This window comes from Vidua macroura, chromosome Z (assembly GCF_024509145.1).
Source record: "Vidua macroura isolate BioBank_ID:100142 chromosome Z, ASM2450914v1, whole genome shotgun sequence".
Taxonomy (NCBI): domain Eukaryota; kingdom Metazoa; phylum Chordata; class Aves; order Passeriformes; family Viduidae; genus Vidua; species Vidua macroura.
The window spans coordinates 66,752,728-66,778,036 of NC_071611.1; the positions used below are offsets into that span (position 1 = coordinate 66,752,728).

General features: G+C 37.7%; 1 protein-coding gene across 1 annotated transcript in view; it reads left to right on the top strand.

The window, feature by feature from the left end:
* LOC128822324 (coiled-coil domain-containing protein 171-like) overlaps positions 1-25,309 on the top strand; it is a 59,347-nt gene that overhangs the window by 12,842 nt on the left and 21,196 nt on the right. The window contains exons 3-16 of the mRNA XM_054004019.1: positions 3,799-3,973; positions 6,060-6,241; positions 8,974-9,120; positions 10,212-10,304; positions 11,609-11,733; positions 13,185-13,314; positions 15,904-16,071; positions 17,753-17,941; positions 19,136-19,637; positions 20,366-20,482; positions 21,331-21,557; positions 22,266-22,445; positions 23,702-23,875; positions 24,347-24,492. Coding sequence (XP_053859994.1) covers positions 3,799-3,973; positions 6,060-6,241; positions 8,974-9,120; positions 10,212-10,304; positions 11,609-11,733; positions 13,185-13,314; positions 15,904-16,071; positions 17,753-17,941; positions 19,136-19,637; positions 20,366-20,482; positions 21,331-21,557; positions 22,266-22,445; positions 23,702-23,875; positions 24,347-24,492 — 2,555 coding nt within the window. The remainder of the gene's footprint in view (positions 1-3,798; positions 3,974-6,059; positions 6,242-8,973; positions 9,121-10,211; positions 10,305-11,608; positions 11,734-13,184; positions 13,315-15,903; positions 16,072-17,752; positions 17,942-19,135; positions 19,638-20,365; positions 20,483-21,330; positions 21,558-22,265; positions 22,446-23,701; positions 23,876-24,346; positions 24,493-25,309) is intronic.

A 25,309-nucleotide genomic window follows, 5' to 3' on the forward strand; every position in this document is an offset into this window, starting at 1 on the left:
ACTGCCTTGAATGTACAGATTGAGAACCACATCTTGCTCTGCCTTGTTGTCCTTTCGGTTCTGAAATACATTTTCCTTACATCTTGCTGATTTCTGCCTGGCTCTATAGGCTCAGTTGATGCTTTATTTTTTTTAACATAGCAATCTATTTTCCTTGTACTGTTGTTCTGTGTGCTGGGCTCTTTTCTTCCTTATTCTGTATCTGTAAGCATTTTAGTCTCTTCGCTTTGAGTGGCTGATTTAAGGAAATTGAGAGGTTAGGATAGCAGACAACCGAGATGAACTGAAGTAGTGTCCTAGATTGCAAGGTGATGTGTGCGTTCTATTTGCCATCTGTCAGAGGGGTGGCAGCTGTCTTCTGTTAATTGGGCAGTTTTCTTTATCTCTTCCACAAACCAATCCTCCCTCTGGGGAGACATCTGCTGTTCGTGGGCCATTGAGCCTCACTGCTCAAATTCTGCTCAAGGACTGACAAAATTACATCATCCTGTTGTGAGATGCTCCGCCCAGAGGGAGGAGCCAAGCATTCCTACCTGGATATAATCTGAGCTTTTGGGACACCACGACAGCTTTTTCTACTGGGTTCCCAGAGGAGGACCAGGCCCATCTACACCACCACTGGATCTTCAGAGGAAGACTACACCCTTCTACAGGATCACTGCTTCAACAGAACCACACCTGCCACTCCAGGGGAACTGCAGCCAACATTTAATGGGACTGCTACCAACCCCCTGGCCAGCAGGGTGTCAGGCTGTATTCTGACTCTGTCAGTATTGTTTAGTATTATTGCATTGTTTATTTTATTTTTCTTTTCTTCCCTAATAAAGAACTGTTATCCCTGCTCCCATATCTTTGCCTGAAAGCCCCTTCATTTCAAAATTAGAACAATTTGGAGGGAGGGGGTTTACACTTTCCATTTCAGGGGAGGCTCCTGCCTTCCTTAGCAGGCACCTGTCTTTTTCAAACCAAGACAAGTAGCTCATCTTTGTCAGAAAAATCCTGTCTCTCTCAGCTGTCCCTCTTGCAAGAAAGAGAAGAAACTGGGCAGAAAGCTAAACTTCATAGACATATGATAATTAGGAAGAAGCAAAGTGAGAAAGTGTCTTGAAGAAAGCTGGAATAAAAGGGCACCCTTTGGACTGAATTAGGTATATAGATGCTCCTAATTCCATATGGAACTGCAGCAGACTTTTACTCTGAATCCACTTTCCACCAGAGTACCTCATACAACTTATTAATTTAGAAGCCTTACACACCTTGGAAAGAGAAGGGAAACAAGCTTTCTGATTTAGAGACCAGAATAAAGTCAGCCATGCCACTGGCATGATAGGAGAAGAGACACAGCTGGGAGACAGCCTGAGAGGGGAGCTTGTGGAGCTTCCCTTGAGGAAGCAGTGATGACAGGAGGACATCTCCAATACCTGCACAGAAATGCATGCAATGCAAGGAGCAAACAAAGGGAACTGGGAACCTGTGCAGAGTTGCAGAGCTCTGATTACAAAAATGTGGAGCTCTGGCTTGCCCGCAGTGCTGCTGTGGATGGACACAGACTCTTTGGCAATGCAGCTGTGCCTGCTGCCCAGAGGAGAGCCAAGAAGGTTTACCAAGAGATGCAGGGATAGTAAGGCTGAGTTACAGCCACCTGAGAGTGCTGAGAGGTGCATCATGTTCTTGGATGGTCTTTGGAATGTCTGGAGGTTGGAGCAATTTCCTGAGACTAAAAAAGGCAAACATGGGATGATAGAGAGAAAACTGAGCCAGGATCTTACAGGCAACTTCCATTCATCCAAAAAATGGGGAATCCCACCAGAATACACTGGAAGTTCTTTTCACCTCAAGGGTGATCAACACTGGAACAAGCTCCCCAGAGAGGTGTTGCATATCCATCCTTGCAGAATATCCACTGGGCAGAATCCCTGGTAGTCTGCTCTAGCTGGACCTTACTGTAGAAACCACTGGACATCTCTCTTAACCTGAACCATTCTGTGCTTCTGTGCTGTGCAGGGGCCCAGGCAGATAAAGCTTCACCATTTAACTTTGATTTTTGCCTCTTAAATAACTGCTCTAATGGTCTGCGACATGCTCTGTCATACTTGGACTCCATAGACAAATTTTTCAATCAGAGTATTTATGTTTCATTCAAAACCCCTTGTTGAATACAGAGTCCAGTTTAGCTGAACTCAGTAAATCTGTCTCTGGGCTGACAAAGCATTTGAGTGCCAGCTATTCCAAGACAGACAGAGTAGTGACAGCATTGAATCTTCTTTCTTTAATATTGAGGAAGTATGGAAGAATTTAAATAGACAATGCAAAATCTTAACTGAATTATTAAAATAATTTGCTGTTGATGTGCACAACAAATATCACTCTAATGAAGTTTGGAAGCAATTTTAATGGAAGAAAAATTGATTAATGCCAGCAAGCTTTTTGACATGAGAGTAATTTTATGAACAAGATCACATAAGCTTCATTAGAGAGAACAAGCACAGAAATGTTTTTATGCAGGAAAAAAAAAATCCCACATAGCAGTTATAGTCATAAGCCAAAAATGCAGAAATTAGTAAGTCATGTCAACTTATAAATTGGTCCTTCAAACTCTGCACACTAGATCCTTCAGCCACCATTGAGCTGGGGATTAACAGAGAAATTCAAATAATCGGGTGCCTCAAAATCACATTCAGTAGTTGGACAATAACAAAGTAGCGTTGTACAGACATCTCACGCCTGTCCATAGGACCGATATCACTTTTAGTGTCATTGCTAATAGTTGAAGGTGTGTGTAAGAAACTTGAGCACTTCACAACAGCAGAGTCATGCAGAAGAATATTTTGCACCCCCGGTTTTGGAATTCTCAATGTAAGACGTGGTTTGTTTGAGTGTTTTAATCCCAGTAATTCCAGGGATCCATTTTACAGAATCACCCCACCACTGATGGAGCAGTGGGAGCACGACAAGAGCAAGTCACTGTGTGAGAAGCAGGAATCTCTAAATAAAAGGATAGGGAACAACAAACTTGGTTTATTGGCTGTATTTAGTAGAAAAGAGATGAATGAGCACCCACACCAGTTGCCCCTAACAAACTCCTAAGAGCAGAATTGTTACTTAGAGCAGTAATAAAAGTCAAACTAAAGAAAATTTTAATGGAGTATTTTGTCACTGCTGCTTCATTTAGGTACCAGTTTGCCACAAGAGCATCAGGGAAAATCTTTGTAATGGGGTTCACTTATTTCCCATGAATGGAGCTCCTGTTAATAAGGATGCTGCTGCTTTGTAGATGTTCTGAAGAAGTGCATGTTTTACTTTCCACCTTCTTGCATTCAAATGGCTTGAATGTGGTTTCCTGGGTCCAGTTTTTGGCAGCAGTGACTTGACTATCTTTCTTACACCAGATAAGAGCCATTTTGAAGCCTTTTCTTTGTTCTGTTTGTTGTGTTTAATGGCATACTGCTATTAACTGCTGTTACGACTGCTGGACATCATTGGACTGAAGTTTGTGTTTACATAGTGAGTTACTAGGTGTCTGATAATCTAGTACCCCAACACAACTGCTTTTCTAGTCATTAAATGCAGTTACCAGAAAATTGCCTGTGGAATATAACTGTAGTTTTTATTTTCTCACGGCAGAGTATGTCTGGAAAAAACCGAGAGGTATGTTTAAGGTACGTGAAAGTGATCTAAAAACAGGATCAGTTTGCAAAAAAAAAGTATCTAAAATGTGCAGTTTCAAGACTGTATTTCAAATTCAGATGGAATAAGATGGCAGCTGTGAATGCAATTTCTGAACTATTTATTTTCTAGATATCTCACTATGAAAAAGAAATAGTGAAATTAAGGTTGAAACTTGAGAGAGGAGAAGCTCTTCATCAACATCTGGAGAATGAAATGTCATTAGCTAGAAAAGAGGCTCATATACAGATGCATTCTGCAGAGGAAAAGCTGTGGGATGTAAAAAGCAAAGTTTTGGAACTTCAAGGTAATAAAAAACCAAAATCATAGACCAGAGGCTACATCAGTCCTAAGTCATGAAAACAAGCCAAGATTGCACAAGGTTATACGGTTACAACCTTTTTTGAAAGTCTCTTATTTTCCCATGTCTTACTCGTCTGCTTCTGTAAGCTCATAAGAGTTTACAAAACCCTTGCTGTCTCATATGAATTAAATATAACCTGCTAAACCTATCGATCACTTTTTTTTCCTCTTGCTCCTTCTGTTCTTCCTTCCCTCAGTGTGTACAGAATTATAATTAAGGTGTCCTTCTTTACTTGCTGCTTATCACTGTGCCAGCTCTTCTTCCTTCTACATTCAAGGAAAAAAAAAAAAATCTAATCCTGTTTATTTGTTTACACTCTTTCCAAAAACTTTTTCTTTCCCCCCAGGAGCTCCATTGTGCTGCTTTTTTCTTTCACCTTTTCAGATATTTCTAGCTTTTCGTTGCTCATATCTGGCCTCTTCATGTCATCTTTGGTTTTGTTTTTATACAAATAATGTTTTTTGTGACAGTAGTATGTGGAAAGGAGGGGTTTTACCTACATATTTTTCCCCCTATAAGTTTTGCATTCAGAAACTCAAATTTTCTTAATCCTTCTCAACATGGAGATATTTCTCACACTTAAAAGCTGGGGAGATGCATTTTTTTGTTACCTGAGTAAGTGCAATACTCTTTAAATTTAGTACCGGAGATGTATTTGTGAACCTTTGGTTTTCACTGAAAAGACTGGAGCACTCCTGGAGTTTGTAACCTTGCAAGGATGGAAGGAGACTCTGAAACTTGCAAGTGCACTTATACTGCCAGATTTTTTTAAAATCTGCACTTTCATTCATTTGGAGAACACACAAATTACAAAAATCTTGGTTGGTTTAAATTTCTCAAACTATTTTTTTTTTTGTTTGGTTGGGGTTTTTTGTTTTGTTCTTTGTTGGGGTTTTTTCTCTGGTTTTGTTTTTATCATGACAAATGTCAAAGAAGCCAAATAGTTGTGGTGTTGCTTTTCATTTCTTTTTCAGTTTTTAATTTATTGCTTCTTCTTCCTGGTCTCTCGGGGCCTTGCTCACCCCATGTTGTGTTTTTCATACAATCTCAACTTAAATTCTTGGAGAGAGCACCTCACTTGTGCCGTATCTTTAGTATTTTCTCCAAACTGTTTTTCTGCTGTTCTTCTTGAGGCTTGACTTCCTGACATCTGACAGGTGTTCCCCATCATTGTGTCCACTAATTCTCTGTGTTTTCCCACCATGTCTCTTCTGGTTGTTTCACCCTTCTCCAGCTAGGAAGAAATTTCAGAAGAATGGGATGAGTTTGAAGTAAAAATCTATTTGAAAGTGGTGATCACATAAATGTCAACATAGCTAGTGGTACTCAGTAACATTAAAAGCTAATACAAAATATTTTGACTGAGATTGTGAAATGAAGCAAAGTTGCTCGTAAAACTGCTTTTAGGAAAAGAAGTTTTCCTTGGCATTGAAGCTTTCACAGAGAAGTAGATCCAGTATTTCCTTATCTTGGGGCAGTTGCTGGGCTGAAGATTTAAATCTCTTGAGCAGCAGTAAATTTCCCCAGAAAAGCCAAGCCTTTGCTCATTAGCCCAACCTGCCTTAGGTTTTCCTAGAGTCTTTTTCATGTGGCAGGTATCTGTCTTTACTGTTCCTTAAACTGAGCTTGAAATTAATTGATACAGACTGAAGTTTCACATAGATATTTGGAAATAAGCTAGCCAAGTGTTGCAGAAAAATGCAGTTAAGTTCCCCATGCTATAGAGGCCTCACTTGAAAGAGTTGAATTTTTATTCCTTTCCAAAGGGAGAAGAGCTTTAATCTGTAAAAATCTCCAAAGCATTTCTATGTCCTTGTGTGAAAGATGCTACAGGAACACAAAATGTGGTTGCTTCTCTGTAGTGAAACTGAAGTGTTAATGTTCCAGTGTGTCACAGGATATCACAATACACAGACAAACTTAGGTTCATTATACCTTTTTTTTTCTGAACATGCTTATTTGCAGTACTATTTTTCTTTTTCTTTTTATCTTTTTTTTTTTTTTTTTTTTTTTTTTTTGTGAACACCAGTACTCAATGACGAATACCAGCAGAAAGCAGCAGAGACTGAGAAAATTGTTCAAAGTGCTCAGAGGCAGTGGGAAGAGGAGAAACAAAGTTTTGCAGTGGAGAGGGAAAACATCCACAGAGTACACCTTGCTGAACTGGAATTCCTTTTCAAAGAAAAAACTGAAGCAGAAATGGCTTGTCAGGTATGATATATTAAAAGATGGAAAGTTCCATGAGATGCTGGCTGAAGGTTTTTTGGTGCAAAGTGTGTGGTGGGTTGGAGAGGGAAAAAAATTCCCCAAATAGCTAAATACTGCAGAATAATTCTGAAGGTTACAGCTTTATGAAGTTACACTTAGTGTGAAAGGCAGGTTTGGGGCTTTGATGTGTTGTGGCTGTTGGTCATGGTAAACACCTAAGCCAAGTTACCAGTACACAGTGGTAGTGAAAAACAGAGGAGCTTGTGGACAGGACCTAAGATCCTTCTCAAAACAAGCAGAAATACACAAAACAAGTCAGTTTTTATTCAAAGCTGATTCTTATAAGGTAGGGCAGGATACAGGCTGTGAAGAAGCCTATATTTAGATAGAGTTTTCTTTTTTAAGTTGCCAGGTGCAGCAGGGTAAGCTCTGAGTTCTGGCTAACAGTAGGTGGCTGAGTTGGTTTGAGGAGGCTTTGGAAAGGTATTGCCTTCTGTTGTGTACAGTGTTTTGTAGAAGCTGCCTTCAGAGAGTTCAATGCTGCAGCAAAAGATCAATGTTGAAAAAGTATGCTATGCTCTGTCAAGTGATGTTTGTCCTCGAGAAAGGACAAAAGGAGCAGTGTATGGCTCATGGCATTGTGTTCTCTGTCAGTTCCCTGGCAGTGTTCTGTGCCAGTGGTTGTAGAGGAAGGGGCTTTCTTGGTAGATGGATTAAAGCTACAAAATTGTAGGAAATGTAATTAACATGAGTAGCCTAAGATTGCCATGAATACATCTAGCTCATTAAACAGGTCAGTGTGAGCTGTAGGCTTTCAGAATCTTGGCATCTCTGAACTCAGAAGTCTTTCAGAACATTCAAAACTCTCTGAGAGGCAAATGTGATTCACTAACAGGTGCCAAACCCTAACCTATCTTCAGCAGTAAAAGTGTTCCGTTTTCCCCCTTTGCTTTTGTAGCTGCTCCTCTGTCCATCACCCTACAGTTATGTCATGTATAGTTATAAAATTCTGGGAAATAAAAAAATCTTACATCTGGGCTTGACTGCATGGAAAGCCTAATTTATTTAAATATGTCAGATAAACATCAGAAATATGTGGGTTTATAAATAATGACTTTGAATGCGTTGCAGTCTTTTGTGTTGTGTATTTACAGGCCTGGTTGAAATCTCCTTTAGTTATTCTGAGCTATAAAATGAGAGCTAAGGAGATTTAATTGTGGTCTTCATATGTGCAGAGAAGTGGGATTCTGAGTATGTAGGCAAATCCTGGCTGGGAAAACTGCACTTCACAAACTGTAATTCTGAACTTGGCTGTGAAAATGCTGAGGCAGGCATGGGAGTGGAGTCACAGAGTATTGAAATGTGTCTCTGGGACACGCAGGAAAAGTCACCCTCTGCTTTGTGATAGATTCATGATGAGCTCTGTTGGGCGTATCCTGGCCCGGGATAGGAGGGGTTGGAGTTCGATGGGAAGGGCAATAGCATCGCCTCGTGGTTAGACAGGAGACCGTATCCCTTCGCGTTTTGTTCCTCCGAATACTTGGGAAATTGCATCGTTTACACACAGTTAAAAAAAAAAAACAAAAAACAAAACTAAAACAACCAGCCGTGTTTTTCACGAGCAAATATTTGCAGGTGGCTACGGGGATAGTTTTAAACAGTCATTCGGCCTCCAAAAAGTTCCAAAATTCTTCACAACTCTGAAATTCTGCAGCTCATGCTGACTTGTTTAATGAGCTTGATATATTCATGACAATTTTAGTTTGCAAATGTTAATCACATTTCCAGTATAAAAAGTTCTAAAATTTTTGGTAGTATTTTACAGCAAACTATCTGTTAATTGTCTCACATTTCCCAGTTCACTTTTGTTAATATCTAGAAGATAAATCTGAAGAAATAAATATTTCTATGTCTTTCCAGGTATAGTTCCATAGAAATTGTTAATTTTGGTTTATCTGTTTACTTATTTATTGATTTTGAATTCCGAAGGAAAGAAACCTGTCTTGCTGGACATGCAAAGCTAGAGGATTAGCTTAAATTTAGTCCAAATTCATATGGACTATGGGGATTTTGTAGCAGTGATTTCACAGACCTACAGAGTCCAGTAATGTCAGTAATTCTTCCAACCTGTAGCTTAGTTCAATTTCTGTATGCAGAAATTGATGTGGGGATCAGCTTATTTTATTCTGCTGAGGACTTCATATTTCATAAGTTTTAAAAGTAATTCAGTTTCTAGAAAGAAGAAAATCCTTTCCAGAATAGCAGAAATTAAAATTATTTAGTCTGTAGGAGTTACTGTTTCTAAAAACATCTGGTTTGAAGTTTTAGCAATTAAAATCAGAAAAAAATGAACTTCTGTCCCCATGTTCCCTTTCACCAAATGCACCCTGTTTCTGTCATTGCCACTGAGCTGGGAGACAGAAGAGATTGGAAAGGCTGTACTCTTTTAGGGAAAGATTTCCTGTGGAGATCTGGCTCTGATTTTAGTGTTACCACAGAAGGTCATGTTCACAGTGATTTTGGGGGCCAATAGAGTTTTCTTGGTGGTGAATTAAAAGCATGTCTGCTGTTGGGTAAACACTTCTGTTGACATGCGCTGGCATCTTAGATTTTAAAGTTCTAACATCTTCTGATGCGGTCTCCACTCCTCTGTTTGAACTCTCTACTGCAATACTTTATCTTAGTAAAAGTACCTCTGGATGTATTTATTTATTCATTTACCTGTTTATCTTTAGAAAACTAATGCTGCCCTGCAAAGCATGCTCAGGAATTTTAAGGATATGGAGGTTGAGCACCATGGCTGCAACAAGATGCTGAGGCTCCAGGCCGACCGCCTGGATTTCAAGGATAAACAGCAGGAGAGGCTCATCAAAGAACTGGAGGTAAAGCTTTCTGCCTGCTGCTGGGAGCCCCAGCAAGCACTGGCACAACTGAGCAGTTTAATTTTTGAGTGGTAGAACCTCTGAGGTAGGCTTTGTGTGCCTTGTGTTTGTTTAACAAAATGTGGAGCATCAGTTTCGCAGGAAAGGTGCATTCACAGGTGAATGCTGCGAGCCTGACCTGAGAATGGTGTCTGTGGTTGTTTTTGGTTGTTTTTTTTTGTTTTTTTTGTTTTTTTTTTTAATTTAAGCATGTTAAGCAGAGAGGTCTTTTGGGAGGAGGAAAAGCTTAAGCCTTTTGTCTGATGTTCTTGTGGAGTAGGTTTGGTAAGCTCTGTGCTGTGACTTTCTCTTTAATAGGCCTTCCACAGATCTCTGTTTCTCAGTTATTTCCTTTTGTGAATGTGTGAGATTATAGAGAGTTTAAATTTACTGCCAACAGCTTGTATTTCTATTTATTTATTTTCCAGTTAATGTTTCCCTAACTGAAGTGCTTAGAGTCAGATTCAGTCCCACATACTTGCTACTTTGCTTTACCTATCCAAAATCAATGACTTTGCGTATATCTGTGTAACTTTAGGTGTCTTCAATGACTTTTAATATTAATGGCTTTTTTTTTATCTTTGTTGTATCACTTGATACAGGAGTAATTTTGGGGTGTATTGTTCTTTTGAAATCAGTCATCGGTCTTAAGTGAAGATTTTTTTGGATAGAAAACAGTGTAGTTAAAATTGCATATGAATTTCTATTATAGCAACTCTGTAGTTACTGCCTTTGCTAAAAGCATTTTTTCAATTAAAATTCCATGTCCAGGCCTTTATATGGAGATAGGTATCTGTGAGTATAAAAAATGCAGCAAGAACATTATCCTACATCAATTTCTTTAACTAAGCAAAAAATTTATTTTAATATTCTGGATATGTAATTGTTTTCTTTTATTTATTTATTGATACGAGTTTTCACAGTTCCAAAGTGCAAGTAGTTCAGATACCACAGGTTGGTTTGTGAAGATCTAATAAACTGAACAAATAAAGTTGTCTTTGCATGATGTTATCATCTTTCTGGACTTAAATATTTTCAAAATGTACTTTCAGGCAGCTACACTGAAAATAAAGGAACTGGAGGGAAACACTGCAGCAGCAAGACTAGCACATATAGAATGTAAATACACTACAGAAACCATGCAGGTAAACTTCTAATTAAATATTTGGTAGAAGTTTACAGTAAAACAGAAGATGAACTTGTAAATGTACAATTTTCAAAAATTGCTAAGACTTCCTTGCTCCAGTAAAAAGACTGAATAGATTTTTTGCAGTGGGTGTCAAAATTGTAAAAGGTAATAGAAAAATATCTCCTTTTTTCAGGGGACTATCAAGTTAATAGAATAAATATTAAAATAAAATGTCACATTCTTATGTTTGGGAATTCAAAGTAGTATTGAAACAGTGAGGGGAAAGGAAATGTTTCACAATAGTTAAACTGTTCAAATAGCCTGTCCTATATCTTTGGAATGGGTACTTAGATAATTTTGGGGATAGAGTGCATACATCCAGCTCCTCTAGGTGTGAGATATTAATGCATCCTGAGACTGCAGTCCAAATGTAATTATTCAGAGTACATTTCAGCTTCAAAGCTATTATATCTGCAGTTACCAGAGAAGTTTGAATACATGAAAAAAATGTAATATGTATACCTGAATATTAATTTTTTGTGTTATTAAACAGTATCACACAGGGTTTGATCTATTAAAGCAATTAGGATTTATTTTAAAAAACAAGTGTGAAAAACCTGTAAGATGATTGCTGAGTGATCTCCTACTGACTAACAGAGCCTTCATACTGGACTTTTGAAAAACTAAATGAGAAAACAAAAGGGAATATCATCTTTTTTTCTTGTTTTCTGAGGAACACAAACAAGCATTGCCACTTCTTCAGTCAGTTATTTTCTTATGACCATCTCTAAGTACAGGCACTTAGATTTCTGAAGTGATGATTAAGTATTGATGATTCAGTTTTCTTGATTCCTTCTCTACTTTTACAACATACAAAGGAGCTGTACGGGTAACATACCTTGAAGTTAGAGATTTATCTTTTATAGGTGAAGAACTGGTAAGGTTTTCTTTTTGTTTATGTACATGAACAAGCTCAACATGAGCTTAGTTCTGAGTGCAAGTGTAGCTTTTACTGTTAAGCCCATCCTTTCTTAAGGATGTCTACTGAAAAAAAAAATAGAATTCCCTTGGAAAGCTTCAGTAATATAAATAATTGAAAACAGCAAAATCCAAACTCCATGAAAGGACAACAAAATGTGCTTTTGGTCAGCATATCTATTTCTCTCTGGTCTGAACTGTATGTATTAATATATTTTTACATGTGTTCAATGCTTTCTAATTCCATACAGAATTAATAGCATATATTCACCTGTAAAAAGCAGCTAAAGACCATGGTAGTCTTTCCTAACTTCTTTTAACTGCTTTTGTATCACTTGGTAGTTGAGAATTCAAGAACTTGAAGATGCTTTGAATGAAGAGCAGCGTGGCAGGAGAGAAGTTTTTTCAGGGGTAGCAAGGAAAGATTTCAGAGAGTCAGAAAATGCACATGAGAGAGGAAAAAAAGTGTAAGTTTCCTTTTGAAGTCATTGCAAAATGGCAGCAGACAGCTTGAGTGCAACTCGTAGTTTACATTCCATGCAATTTTCCGTCAGCAGAAAATCTAGTACAATGTGCCAAACCAAATGAAAGGTTCAGAACCCTGCAGTCCATTAATAATAGGCCCAGGTCAATAACCAAAGGCATAGTAAATGGGTACAGATAATAACTGGCCTGTTACAGACTATTTGCCAAACCAAAAATTTTGAAAATCATACTTATGGTAGGGGCCAGCCTCCAGTGGTGGTTGGGGTGAGTGTAGGAAAACATAGCCAGCAGGTCTAGAAAAGACGGATGTACATTCTATCTACATTCTATATATATTCTTATTATGAAGACATTATTTTCCACTTCAGTGACTCAGTTGAATCTCCCAAGACTCCTGTCAAGAAGTTGTGTATCATTTATAGTGGATAATCTTTGTTTTCAACTTTTGAATGGCTGTAGAAAGCTTTACATGGTTAAAAAATACCGAAATGTGTGAGAGCAGAGGAAATCTCTTGGGATGTTTCCTGCTCAGCACAGTGTCTGTGTGGTAACAGTCTGCTGTGTCTGTGGTAACAGAGCTTGGGTGACCTCTCCTTCAGCCTAGAACTATATGGGTCTGTATACACAGGTGTTTATGTTCTCACACAAGGAGTGGTAGAGAATGAAAGAAACTGGTTTTCCTACAACAAAGTTTCCTGAGCAACTCATTCAAGATTCATGGTTACAGAGATGTTTTTTAATAGGATACTTAAAACTTGAGTTGGAAAAGCCTTTGTCATCCTTTGCAAATGTAAATTTTAAGCAAGCTTTTGGCTTTCCTGACACCATGCCTAAATACTCAGGCAATCTTTTTAACTTCTTCTTTGGATTCCTGTCTCTGATTCTGTCTCCTTTATGCTGTTGTTTGGCCTTGTAGTTTCTTCATCAACTGCCTGTTTAGTCATGCCAGGCTCTTGTTTTCCTGACTGACACAGTACAAGAACAGGTTAAAATTCTGGGTAGTCTGCTTTAAAAGTCATGCCAGAGTAGAGTCAGGCATGTGGAAACCTTATGAGTGAGAACTGTACATGAAATCAAGGTTGATGATGCAAGATGTGATGTGGTTTCTCTGAGAGAGAGACCATGAGAGCTTTTGTGTTAATTAAAATATGAAGAATTTTGTTTATTATATGTAATTTTGAGGCCATATCCAAATATGAATCTATTGAATTGCATGATACAAGGCTTGGTAACTGAAAACATAACCACTTGAAAAGTCTTTCTTAGAAGGAATATAAATTTCTTCCTTCAGTTACAAAAGACAAGCACCTTCAGAAGCCATGTGATGTGCTAATGTGGTATCTGCTATATCCATTGATTATCCTTTAAAAGAATACAGTGCATTTGACAAAAGCAATTTTGGTTAAAGTATCTTACTGTGGAAACTTTCCAGTTTACAAAGACACCATTCGTCCTTAAATGTGCAATGGAGAGACGAGGCTGAGGAAAGGAAGGAAGCTGAAGAATCCTCTGGGACATTAGTGGATGCTACAGCCAGCTTCACCCTGCACGAAGGCTCAATAGTAAGGAAAAAAACCCTGTGGCACACATTGTTTCGGTTTTTTTTAAACATACTGTCAAAATATTTACTGTGCTGAGGATTTGCTGCATTTGCTGTGCTGAGCTCTGGAAGAACTCTGCCATTCTCTTACCCTGTTTGTTATTATGCTACCTTTTTAAGAATTTAATACATGAATAAATGTAACCAGTGCTTGGAGAAGCTAATTTTTTAAATCTGGGTAGGATGTACTGGCATTCCTAATTAAGAAGGCATTTTGTAGATATGGATTATGATTTCATGTGAAGAATGTTCTGCCTTTCTACCCAACTTTTTTGTCAAATTTCATTAGCTACCATTGTAGAAATGTTTATTTCTATTTCATACACCATTTTAGTTTTAGTGCAAGTATTTGACTGTAAAAATTGCTTGAAAATTGTTTCAAACTTTCAGGTAGAAGAGCAGAGTGGATTTGTTGTTGTTTTGTTTTTTGCTTGTTTTGCTGTGGATTTAGCACATTGGATGTATTTCACTGGATTATTTTCTGAAAACTTTCTCCTCTCATATGACCATTTTGGACCTTTCTACTGTCTTTACCCAGCTACACCCTGAATAACAATTGTGCCATCTTTTCACATAGCAGCAGGGGCAAAGGAAAGTTCTTAACATGTCTAGAAAATCTCTCCTTTCATTGTGTGGTAACATTTGTTCTGTTTCTACTCTTAGCAATATTAACTTTTGGTGGTGGTGGCTTGGAAACTTCTCCTCTTTCTCTCTCAGGGCTCTGAGCATGGAAGGTACCAGAGGTCTGTTCCCTGTTGACAGGAGCAGAGACCTGCATAAGAGAGTCTTCAGATTTGTGGGTGTCTTTTGTTCAGCTGATGGAGTTATTCCACACTTTTTCTTAGTGTTGTCCACTGCCCAGGCAGATCTGTAATTCATAAACTGAAGAAAAATAAAGTCAGAGCTTTCTTTTTTCTTTCTCTTTGGGAGAACAGCTTCTTCCATGCAAGTATTAATGTATTAAAAGACATTTGCTGGCCTAGTTAGCCTGAAAAAGTAATTTCCATCAGGCACAAAAGGAATACATAGAGATAAAAGCAACTGTCTGGCCTAACTACAGGCATTGATGATTGCTATTTATAACTATGAAACACAATTACAAACTGAAAATGTTCTACTAGAAACCTTAAGTGCTTGCTAGTTGTTGCTGTGGTAAGAGTTTTCCTTTTTATCTGTATTCCTTAGTAAAATATATGTTATACATGACAAGAATTCAGTACAAGATTCCAGGATCAAGATTTCTGGTAATGGAAACAGTATTTAATGGTGTATTCAAAATTAATGTTATATTACTGAAAGGTTAAAAATAAAAGTATTGTCTCACTGTCATATTCACAGAGCTGGTTGTTTTAATTGTTTTATTCAAAAGATTTCAAACCACAGGACTGTCCTGAGCAGATGATAAAAATACTAATTTTTGGAAGAGTTGTATTAGTGGTTCCCTTATGAGATTAAATATTTATTGCCTTGGTTGGCTTTGTATTTTTCCCAAAGCTGTTTGTATTTGTTTGGGAAGCAGGAGTGCCTGTATGTGATCCTGTTTACTCCATTGAGACAGCTTTGATTTTGCTTCCCAAAATGAAAAAGCAGAAGACTGTAGCAGGAACTAAGTATAGATAACATTTAATATATTGCTGTTGGTCTTCACTATACCCATGCCAAAATTGTGTGAAAATGTCAGTGTGTTCTCTTCCCTTCATTTTCACTTCCTGCTTTCCTGACCTATACAGTATTTTTTCATCTTGTATACCACTTTTATGCTCCCTGAATATGTTCTTTCCACTCCAGTCTGAGAATCTTATCTTGATCTCTGACTGTACTGATACGGTGGTTTACATACTTTGTCCTCATGGCATTTGAGAAACAGCTTTCTATTAGCTTAATCAAAGTTTCTAAGTCACTTGTATGTTCTAGAATTATGAAGAATTGAATTTCTACTGCATGCTGTTGTAGCTAAAATTTATTTATAACCTGAATCAATTTATTATGCCACTGATTAAAATCACTGTAAAGCAATGAGGCATGGCTTGTGGAGTTTGACTGACGGAGCTGTAGGCCTATTTTGGCCAGCTATTTAATCGTATATAATCCATGCAAAACCAATTTTTAAACAAATTTAAAGTGTGTTGTGCTGCCCAGCCAACTGGACCATTTTTGGTGTGCTGTGCAGTTGTGTGGGGGCACAGTTTGAATGCACCTCAAAGTATTAACAAGGGAGAATGAATTGCATCCACTAAGAGCACGGAAATTTTTATCTGTGCCAGGTCACGGTTGTGGCCCCGACAGCACTGGGATTTATTCACATACTTTATAGACGTACTGTGTCTAACTAGATAAATTTTGTGAAATCTCTTTTCTTACTCTGCTGTAAGATTATGCAATATTATGGCTGCAATCATTAGAAATGAACTGAGGAATTTTGTAAATCTATGAGAATGAACTTTGAGGGCTTGTTTTCAGCTGCATGCAGCACTGCTACTGCACATATGATGCATCTCTTTTGATTTTAACATTGCCCAGCTACAGCAATTAATTTTTCTTTGTGTTCCAGAGGGAGCTGTCCATCCTCTTAAACTTATACCAGAGCATGGCAAACGCCCACGTGCTCGCCAAACATTCAGACGTCGCCCTGGAAGAGTTACCTTGGACAGAGCTTTGTGCACTCTTGCGTGAGAATGTTGAAGCCCTGATCTTGAACTTCCACAAGGCTAACGAGAGGGTGAGTGTCCCCAGGCATCAGCTGCCTCTGCTGAGCTCAGGGACATTTGTGCACACTGCAGTCTCGTTACAAAGGAGAAGAAGGAGTGGTATTCATCCCTCAAGAGGATTTGGACATTAACAAATGAACACCATTAATTATGGCTGGTCCACTGCTCAGTTTAATGCTGTTGCTGTGAGCATTTAGATGGGACTGGAGTGTGCATCAAGTCTCTCAGCTCCACTTTCTGTGCAGGACATTCTGAAAGGACTGTCTGATACCTGCCACAGGGACCTAATTCAAAGATAATAAATGCATCTTACTGATGAAGAAATTCACAGAATGTAGTCATTTCCAGTCATAAAGCAAGTCTTTATTTTACCATAATCCATAGGCAAAATACACTTTCTCCAGGAATACCATCTTTAAATGATGTGTTTATGACTCAGATGCACTATTTGAAAGAATGCCATTGTGGCGTTTTCTGTTTAATTGTAACGTTCGGATTATGGCATTTTTATTCAGAAACACAATAGAAATACCTATTCTAAAACATGTCAGTATTTGTGTGAAGGAGGAGCTGTACTTTTCTGAGTGATATTAATGCAGGTAAGCTTACGTGGCCGTTCTTCCCAGAAAACCTTGTATTTTTAGGAAAAAAAAAAACAACAAAACCCTTTCTAAATAGATCCGCTGGGTCCAGAGACTAATCTAAGAGTGGCTAAGCCACTCTTCAGGGTTCCACTTTGTTTTCTGGTTTATTTCTCTTTTGTAGTAAAAGAGGAAAGGGAGAAGGAAAGACATGAGAAGGGAAGGAGATGGATATTGTTGGCGGTGTTTGTGGGGTCTGTGTCTTACTGTTCTTGCTTTTTGATTAAGCCTTGTTACTGAGACTGATTGTGAGGTCTCTAGGGATCTTCTCATGTACTTAGCAGCTTTTCTGGGATTTTAGACTGTGTTGTACAAAACTTTTTTCCTACAGTTCAGCGTGATCTATCTGGAAGTGTCTTGCTGATATTGTCTAGTAACAAAGTGCAGGTGTGTGCATTTGGAGATCATTGTTGGCTTGGTTCATTCCTCCATTTAATTTGCATGGGAGGTGCAGTGTTAAACCACAAGAGTGAATCCCTTCAAGCTTGTTGAAAACACATCGTAAACTTATGAGCTATTTGTAAGGGAAACATTCTCTGTGTTTTCCCTGAAATTGTTTAAAAACTGAATAATAATCTGGAATGTCTTGGCTTTTCAACAAAAAAAAAAAAAACAACAACACAAAAAAAACCCAAAAAAACCCCAAGAAACCCCAAACAAAACAAAAAATGAAATGCTGTTTTAAATTATTGTTTGCAATCATTACACATTTCTAAAGTATATACTTGGATTACTAATTTACTAATACACTAAAATTTAATAGTTTAAAAAAAATGTTTGAAGTGTCTGGCTCAGGTTTCCTACAAAGGAGGTGACAAATATCTGCAAGGTGGTAAAAGGATGGCAGAACTAAAACCAAATAAAATACTTTGTTTCAAAATATATTTCAGTTTTGTTTTGGGAACCAAGTAATTCATCTGCTGTGCAAGGGTTTTACTTAGTTTTAATGAAAATCTTGAAGAAATTACAGTTTAGGTTTTATGCTGGAATAGTCTGTGCTTGACTCAAAGTGAAAAGGTAAATAATTTCTTCTTAAATGCTTGTCACACAGATATCCCACCTAGAATATATTTGCAAGCACAAAACTGACACTATGAACAACCTTCAGCAGAAGCAGGAGGAGGCTTTTGAGAAAATGTCTGAACAGTTAAAAGCACAGGAACATTGCAGGCAGAAAGAAGAGCAATATCTTGAAGAGCAGTACTCAAATATCCTTGCAGAAGTTCATGCAAGAGCACAGGTATGGTGCTGGGAACTTCAAATTTTTTTTCTTGTACCATATAATGGATTCTTTCAGTAATTTAAGCCCCTTAGCAGTTTAAGGTCATTTGGGAATGTTAGTATATTTTTAAAGTAAAAAAAACCCAAACAACAAACCAACCCATCACTGTGATAATATTAACATAATTTACAATAAGAAATAAATGACTTTGTTGAAACATTTGTTGAAGAGAATTTGGTTTACAGCCTCAGCTGAGAAGCCTGATTTCATCTACAGTGGGTAGTATTTTTTTTTTTTTTGAGAATGCTAAACCTGTAAGATCGAATTTCCTTTTTTTTAAGAATTACTGAGGGCAGCAGCTACTTTTTCAGCATCATCATTTGCAGAGATTGTATGGAGTAACAATAATGTGGTGTTACTTGTGGATAAATTTAATTACATATGTACAGATCCTAAGAACAGTGGTAGTGACTCTGCTTTACTGATACTACAGTGAGAAGTGGTTTTAAAGTGTGAAACTACCACTGCTTGTTTGATGAGTTATTTGCAATCCTGCAATCCAAAATGTTACCCATTATTCCACAACCACCATTTACGGTCTTTACCATCACATTCCTTCACACCTGTTTCAATTAAAAGCATTGTGAATAAAGGAAATAGATGTCCCTTGTTATTTGTGAGTTGCTGCAACTTACTTCACAGAATAATGCTGTAGTTGATGCAGATTTCAGGACTGGAAATCTTTGCATACTGAAAAATTTAATCTGTCTAGTTTCATGTTCCAGCCTTCCTTACCTTTTTCCTCTCACTTACACTGGCTTTCTGCTTGGTAGAGCAGTGCTCTCTCTGAAACTGGAGGATGTTACTACTATTGTTAAGTCAACTCATAAAACTGTATTGTGGGCAGACAAGCAGTGTTGGACCTTCTGTGAGCTGTCACCATATTGGTGGATTGTTGTTAGAAATCAGGAGTCCAATTTGCAGCTGATGATCATGTCAATTTCCCTCCTACCATTGCTTTGGTTTCATATATCTGATTCTGTAATTGTTTACTAGAAGAGATACTTTCATCACTATCATTACTAAGAATTTTTGAGTCCTTTGATGCATCATTTGAATGGCAAAACTAAGAATTTTCTTTTTGCTCTTGTCTAGGTAAGAACCATCTAGTTAATATTTCTTCTGTTTTTGTTTGGTTTGTTTCTGTCGTAGGAATGTGAAGAAACAGCGCAGAAAACCAGGCAAAAACTGTATGGCCTTGAACAAATCTGCGAGAAACTGGCCCACGAAAACAATTCCATGACAGATACATTAGCAAATGCTCACAAGGCACGCTCATCCCTACTGGCAGCCTGTGCACTGCTGTCAGGGGCCCTATGTCCTCTCTATGGCAGACTGTGCGCTGTGTCTTGCCAAAGAGACATTCTTCAGGAGCAGGTGAACCACCACAAATTATTGAACCAGAGGATCATCAGCCTCCTTTATGCTCTCCCTACTAATGTGGAAAACAGCCAAGGCGAAGGCAGGCTGAGGCAGAGAAGAGCCAAGCACCTGGTTTATGTCTTCCGAAGAGCTGTGATTGCAGTTCTGGCCGCTAACAGGCTGAGGGCTCTGGCCCGATATTCTTGTACCTTTTTCGTGTGGACAGATGGCTCCAGAGGATGCACTGGAATTCAAGTTTGTGTGGGAGAATCCAGAGGCAGGCATGTGTCATGTAAGTGAAATGTTCTTATGTCAAATTACATGGTTAGGGAATAACAAAGAGCAAGATTATTATTATTATTGCTGGGTCATAAAGACATATTTAATGACATTTGGACAAATATTATTTATGGATTTGTGTTTTGTATGTTGCTTGACAAACGTATTTCACTCTACGAGGAAATGCCTAGTCTTATTTTAAGCATTGCAGGTAAAATTGCAATTATGCACATGAACTCAACACTATCTGATATTTTTGATATTTGTGTTTCGGATTTCAGAACTAGGTGCTACCGCATCTTCTCTGTGGTAAATATCTTGCAGTGTTCCTAAATTATTAACTGTCACCTTTTTTTTTTTTTCTAGAAAAGGTATTTCCTCTTCTTTTTTTAATAATTTTTAATATTTATTTCCTACTAAAACCCACAAAAATTGCTTTCTGATTCAGGTAAAATATTAGCATTGGATTTTGAAATTTTCTTTAGAGATTATGGCTACTTGCCCTTTCTGTTGCCAGACCAGTTTATACTTCCCTCAAAAATGTTTTCCAAATTAGAAGGTTCATCTAGGTTTTTTTTGTTTTTTAGTAATTCTGGAAGCATGCTTAAAACGGTCTAAATTGTCCTGACTAATTTGTTGTTTATATGCTTTTTTTTGGTTAACTTCTGTAAAAGCTGGAGGTAGCATTGTGCCATATCTTAGTGATACCCTTATCCTGCTAGCTGCAATTCTGTTTCCCAGGTTTTGAAGAGGAAGGAGTTGACTGTATTGAAGCACTTGACTGGTTGACTAGCTCTAACCTCTACACTGCAATAGTCAGTTCCATCTCTGAACTGGAGGATGTTCTCAGCAAACAAGGTAATTTTAACAATATATTGTTGTAGCAGAAATATAATAAAAAAATAAGTCAGGGTGGTCATATCACTTCCATTTTTATGATTTTATCTCAACTATTCTGGATCATAGCTCTGAAGAGATATTTCTGAATATTATGGTAGTCACCTTTGATGAGAGGTTATATCCTGAGCTAGTCTACCAATTTTAGTGGGGCTGTTTCCCTGAAGGAGTAATTTTATTGCAGGGTAAAATGCATTTTATCTTCTGCATTCTCTGAATGATCACATCTCTGTACTGTTGGAACAGATTAATTTTCTTTAACAACTGATAGGATATTTTATCCTTTCAGTGTATATAGCCATGGAAGCAGAAGGCTGGAGAGTGTTTCTAGAGTTTATTTACAGTGAGAACAGATACAGGCTTCCTTGGTTCATCTGCATTGCTGCCGTCCCTGGTTCTTTATTAATCTCTAGCTTCAGAATCCCCACAATTTTGTCACAGAAAAAAAGGATATTAGAAGAGGGATAATTTGTGTGAATAAAGGGAAATAGCAGGAGAAAGACGAGGCGATGCATTTCCCAGAAGGCTAAACACTAAATTGGTATAAAAGTTGTGATTGAATCAAATGTGCTTAGATTCAGTTTCAGGCAGTTTCTTCTTTGAGCATGCTGTTTTCAATAATTTTAATTCATATCCTTTAAAAGCAAAGTTTGAATAGTGTTTCAGAATCAGTATTCTGTGTTTCAGAATATTTACAGGTTCTATCCTGTATAAATTAAAAAGAACATGATATTACAAGAAATGGGAACTAATAACCTGTTGATGTTTCCTTTTTGTTGATGTTTCCTTTTTGTTGATGTTTCTTAAAGATGCACGCTCCTGGCTTTCTGGACACTCCCTTATCAGTGCAGCCAGGAACTGCTTTGCAAAACTGATGGACAACCTGAGCATACTGATGGAGACAGTTCAAGGGAAACCTTGTGGGTGCAGAGCTTTCCTGGAGAGGGACTCCCTGATACAGAGGCTGGCTCGTGGGCTCCGCAGAGTAAATGCCCAGGCCCTGGAAGCTGGATTGTATGACAGACTGCCCAGTACAGTAAGCAGATTTACAGTCCTCCTTCGTGGAAACAGAAGGTTTACAGCAACAGATTTACAGTCCTCCTTCGTGGAAACAGAAGGTTTACAGCAACAGTGAAGCTCCCTTGATAGCGCCATTTATTTTGTTTCAGGCTGGTGATGAGTCCATGACAATGAAGTACCACTATATGGACACTCAGAAGTTGATTTGTCACACATTAGGGTGTGAATAGGTCTTGTCTTTTATTGACAAAGAATTTTTGGAGGAGGTTTAGTGTATTCAAGTAAAAGATTTTTTTTCAAGTTCTATCAGTTCTTATTAGCTTATAAGAACAAATTTGCTTTTGGCTTGATGTAAATGTTTGCTTTTTATTATGGTTATTATTATGCTTTTTATTATGGTTTTCTACTTTCTCATGTTTACCATCCTTTCTTTCAGTAAAGATAGCCTTCTTCCCTTTAACCAAAATGAAAGGATAAACTCTTTTTCCAATAATCTTTTATACTAGACTTTAGGTGAAAAAAGTACTTTGTAAACAGAATTTGCAGGAGCCCTTGGTAGGGTTGGTAGGTGACAGGTTCAAACTTTTGCCCTTGTGTATGTCTTTTAGAGGTGGAGGAAAAAATGATAGTTTTGTCTTCATTTTCTTGGGCCTTAAATATTATTTCTTTTATTGCTAAAATAGCAGATTTTATAGCCCATCAACTTGTTTTTGTTTGCTGACAGAGAAACATAGCAATCTTGCAGCAAGAAATATTTGAATTTTCACAAAGGCTTCATGCAGCAGAGGTAGAGTCACACTCACTGCACCTGCAGCTTGCAGAATGCAAATGGAGTTGCAATGAGATGCAAAAAGATGCTGAAAAAGCCCACAGACTGCAAGAGCAATTAAATGAACTTCAGCATGTAAGTACATTTGATTTGGAGGTTCTCTTCCTTAAAAGAGATTCTCTTTTCTACACATTTTTTGATTTGTGTCCTTTTGGAAAAAAAGCATAAAATTGATTTACTTTCAACAGAATTTTACAGAAACCTTGCCTTGTAAATGTCACTAAACTAGAAAACAGATGTATTTAGAAAGACCCCTTTTCCACTGGAGTTTCCTTTTGGTTTGTAGAAGGAGGTATCCTGTATAAATTGCAGTTTGGTCTTCAGCAGTCCAGGTTCTCCCATTTGCTGGAAATGTTGATGTGATGGTTTATGTATCCTAAAAGAAGATTTCACTTCAACAGAGTAAAGTCAGCTGGAGTAAAGTCAGGGTATTCAATAAGAATGTTCATGAGAGGTTCATGAAATATAAATATAGCAGTTTAGACTCTGTATGGATGTTGATGAATGTTATAATAAATACAATACAAATTTTAGTGGGTCTGTTTCCCTGAAGAAGTAACTTTATGGCAGGGGAAAAAAAGCCTTTTCTTACATTCTCTGTAGCACAAATGCACAAAATTCCTCTGGGTCTTTTGCTGTTGCTGATTGAGTTACTGAAGTGCTGTGGGTTCCCTAACCTGAAGCCTAGTTGGTAGAACCTGTCAGTGTGTCCCAATCCAAACACTTCCAAGCAGAGAATATCTGCTAGATGATGTCTCACCCATTGTCCTTCCTGTTCCTAGCTAGTAAAATAGATTTTTTTTTTTTTACTCAAAAATATCTAATCATTTTCAGTTCTGTTCTCAACAGGTCTTATTCCCTTAGTGTTTTGGGACAGTTAGATGAAAATTATCACATTTTAGATTGTAGTCGAAATGCAGATGACGACTTTCCTTGAAGAATTATTTCTTCTTTCTGGAACAGTTTTTGGAGGAGAAGAACAGTCCACAAAGGTGTTTACAAGGATTAATAAGCTATCCACTAAAATTTTGAACATTGATCTGCATATTTTTCCTTCCAAATATTGAGGTTTTGCACCCTAGGGTGCTAATTTGAATAGAATAATGTATGCCAAGACTTTACATGAATGCTCTTTACAAGAAACACAGTAATTAAATGGTCTGCCGTCTTACTGTTCAGTGACCTGTCTTCATGTTAAAAAAACTTCAAGACTAATCCTAAGCATGCATCTGTTTTAGAATTTGGTATGTTTGCAAGTGGAACTCACTCAGTGGTAGGGAAACCACTGAATATAGTTAACAGAATCAGGCACAACTTGTTTCTCTTTCCAGAAAATCAACCAAGACAATATGCAGGAGGAGTTAAATAATGCTTTGCAGCGTGAGCAGGAGGCAAGATTGCTTTTACAAGAGCACCAGCGACGGCTTCAGGAGCTGAGTAATAGACTGGAATCGTGCCCACTTATCGACACAGATAGAAGCCAAGTCTCCAGTGTATCTCTGATGGTAAGATTATTCTTCTGGAACAGTCACCCGAGTTTTACTTTTTGTTAAATAAGCCAAATAGTGCAGTCCTTGTGTAATTAAAATAACAGGAGTAAATACACACACACTACTCAGTCTGCTGGAATTTTAGGCTACTGAGAAAACACTTCAAAGACTACTTTTTTTTTTTTTTTTTTTTTAAAGCTATCTATGTTTTATTTTTAAGAATTTAAGAAAAAGTCTGCAATGGAAGTTTGTTTTGGGTTTTTTTGCCTACGATCATTTTGTTTTCTAAAACACATTTATACATAGCAAATATACTAAAAACTACTGAGTCAGTAATGCTTTTGCTAGGAAATTCATAAAACCTTAGTATGCAGTGGTCCAAATCTACTTTGCAATCAGTTTGTCTTCCACGTTGGTCAGTAGCCAGTGGCATAAAGTGAAGCTTCTTTGGGCTAAAGAGTAACTCTGCTCTCTGTCTGCTGGCAGAGACTCTCTAATGCAGTGGAGGAGCTGAGGAGCAGAGACCGAGATCTGGATCACCAGAAGAGACTCCTGAAAGACACGAAGCAGGACCAGCAGCGGCTGCGGGAGACTCTTGAGGAGGCAGAACCTGCCCTTGAACAGGGAGTAAAGTGAGCCCTGGGGCCTGGGGGATGTCACTTAAAATGAATAAAAATTTCAATTCCTACTTCCATGGGCAGTGTTTTAGCCCTGGACAGTGTAAGGTTAGAAGAGAAAAGTACATCTGTCTCTTTTATTTTTAAATTCAGGGATAGTCTTCTAAGAACAAAAGTGTTAGTTCAAAATACTAGGTCATATATTTTATGCAGTTATCCCATAATAGTGCTTCAAATTCTGGGTGCTGAAATTACTGGCGAACAAAATATTGTGCTATCTTACTGCTCTGATAACATCTCTTTGGCAGATCCTTAAAGTTCTGTTTATTTAAGAAATGATTGCTTGTTCTCTGTGTTTCCACACCATCTTTTTGTAGACAGATACAATTTATTTATAGTAAATATAAAAGCATCATCTAGGGGACAGGTCTTTGCCACCAAAGGGACTGAAACCCATTTTGGACCTAGCCTTTCCTGTGGTACAAGATAGATCCTCCTGCTGATTTCAGGGAGTTTTGGATTTAGCCCTAATCCCCACACCACTACAAGACAACCTAGAGTGAAAGGAAAGGCTCAGGCACTGGTCTTGAAAAGATTGGTAGTCAAAAGGAGCCCCCTTGACTTGAAGGAGCTTATTACTAAGCTATTTTTACACCATATGAAAAAATAAATCTTTGCAGACTTTGTTTTCTAATACTTATCATAATATGAAATATGTATTATGAATATTGTTGTTCCATGGCTAGGATCTAAAAAAAAATTAGTTAATTAAAATTTCCCATCATACTTGGGATCATTCAACCTCTGAAGAACATCTGAGAACCTTTAAGGG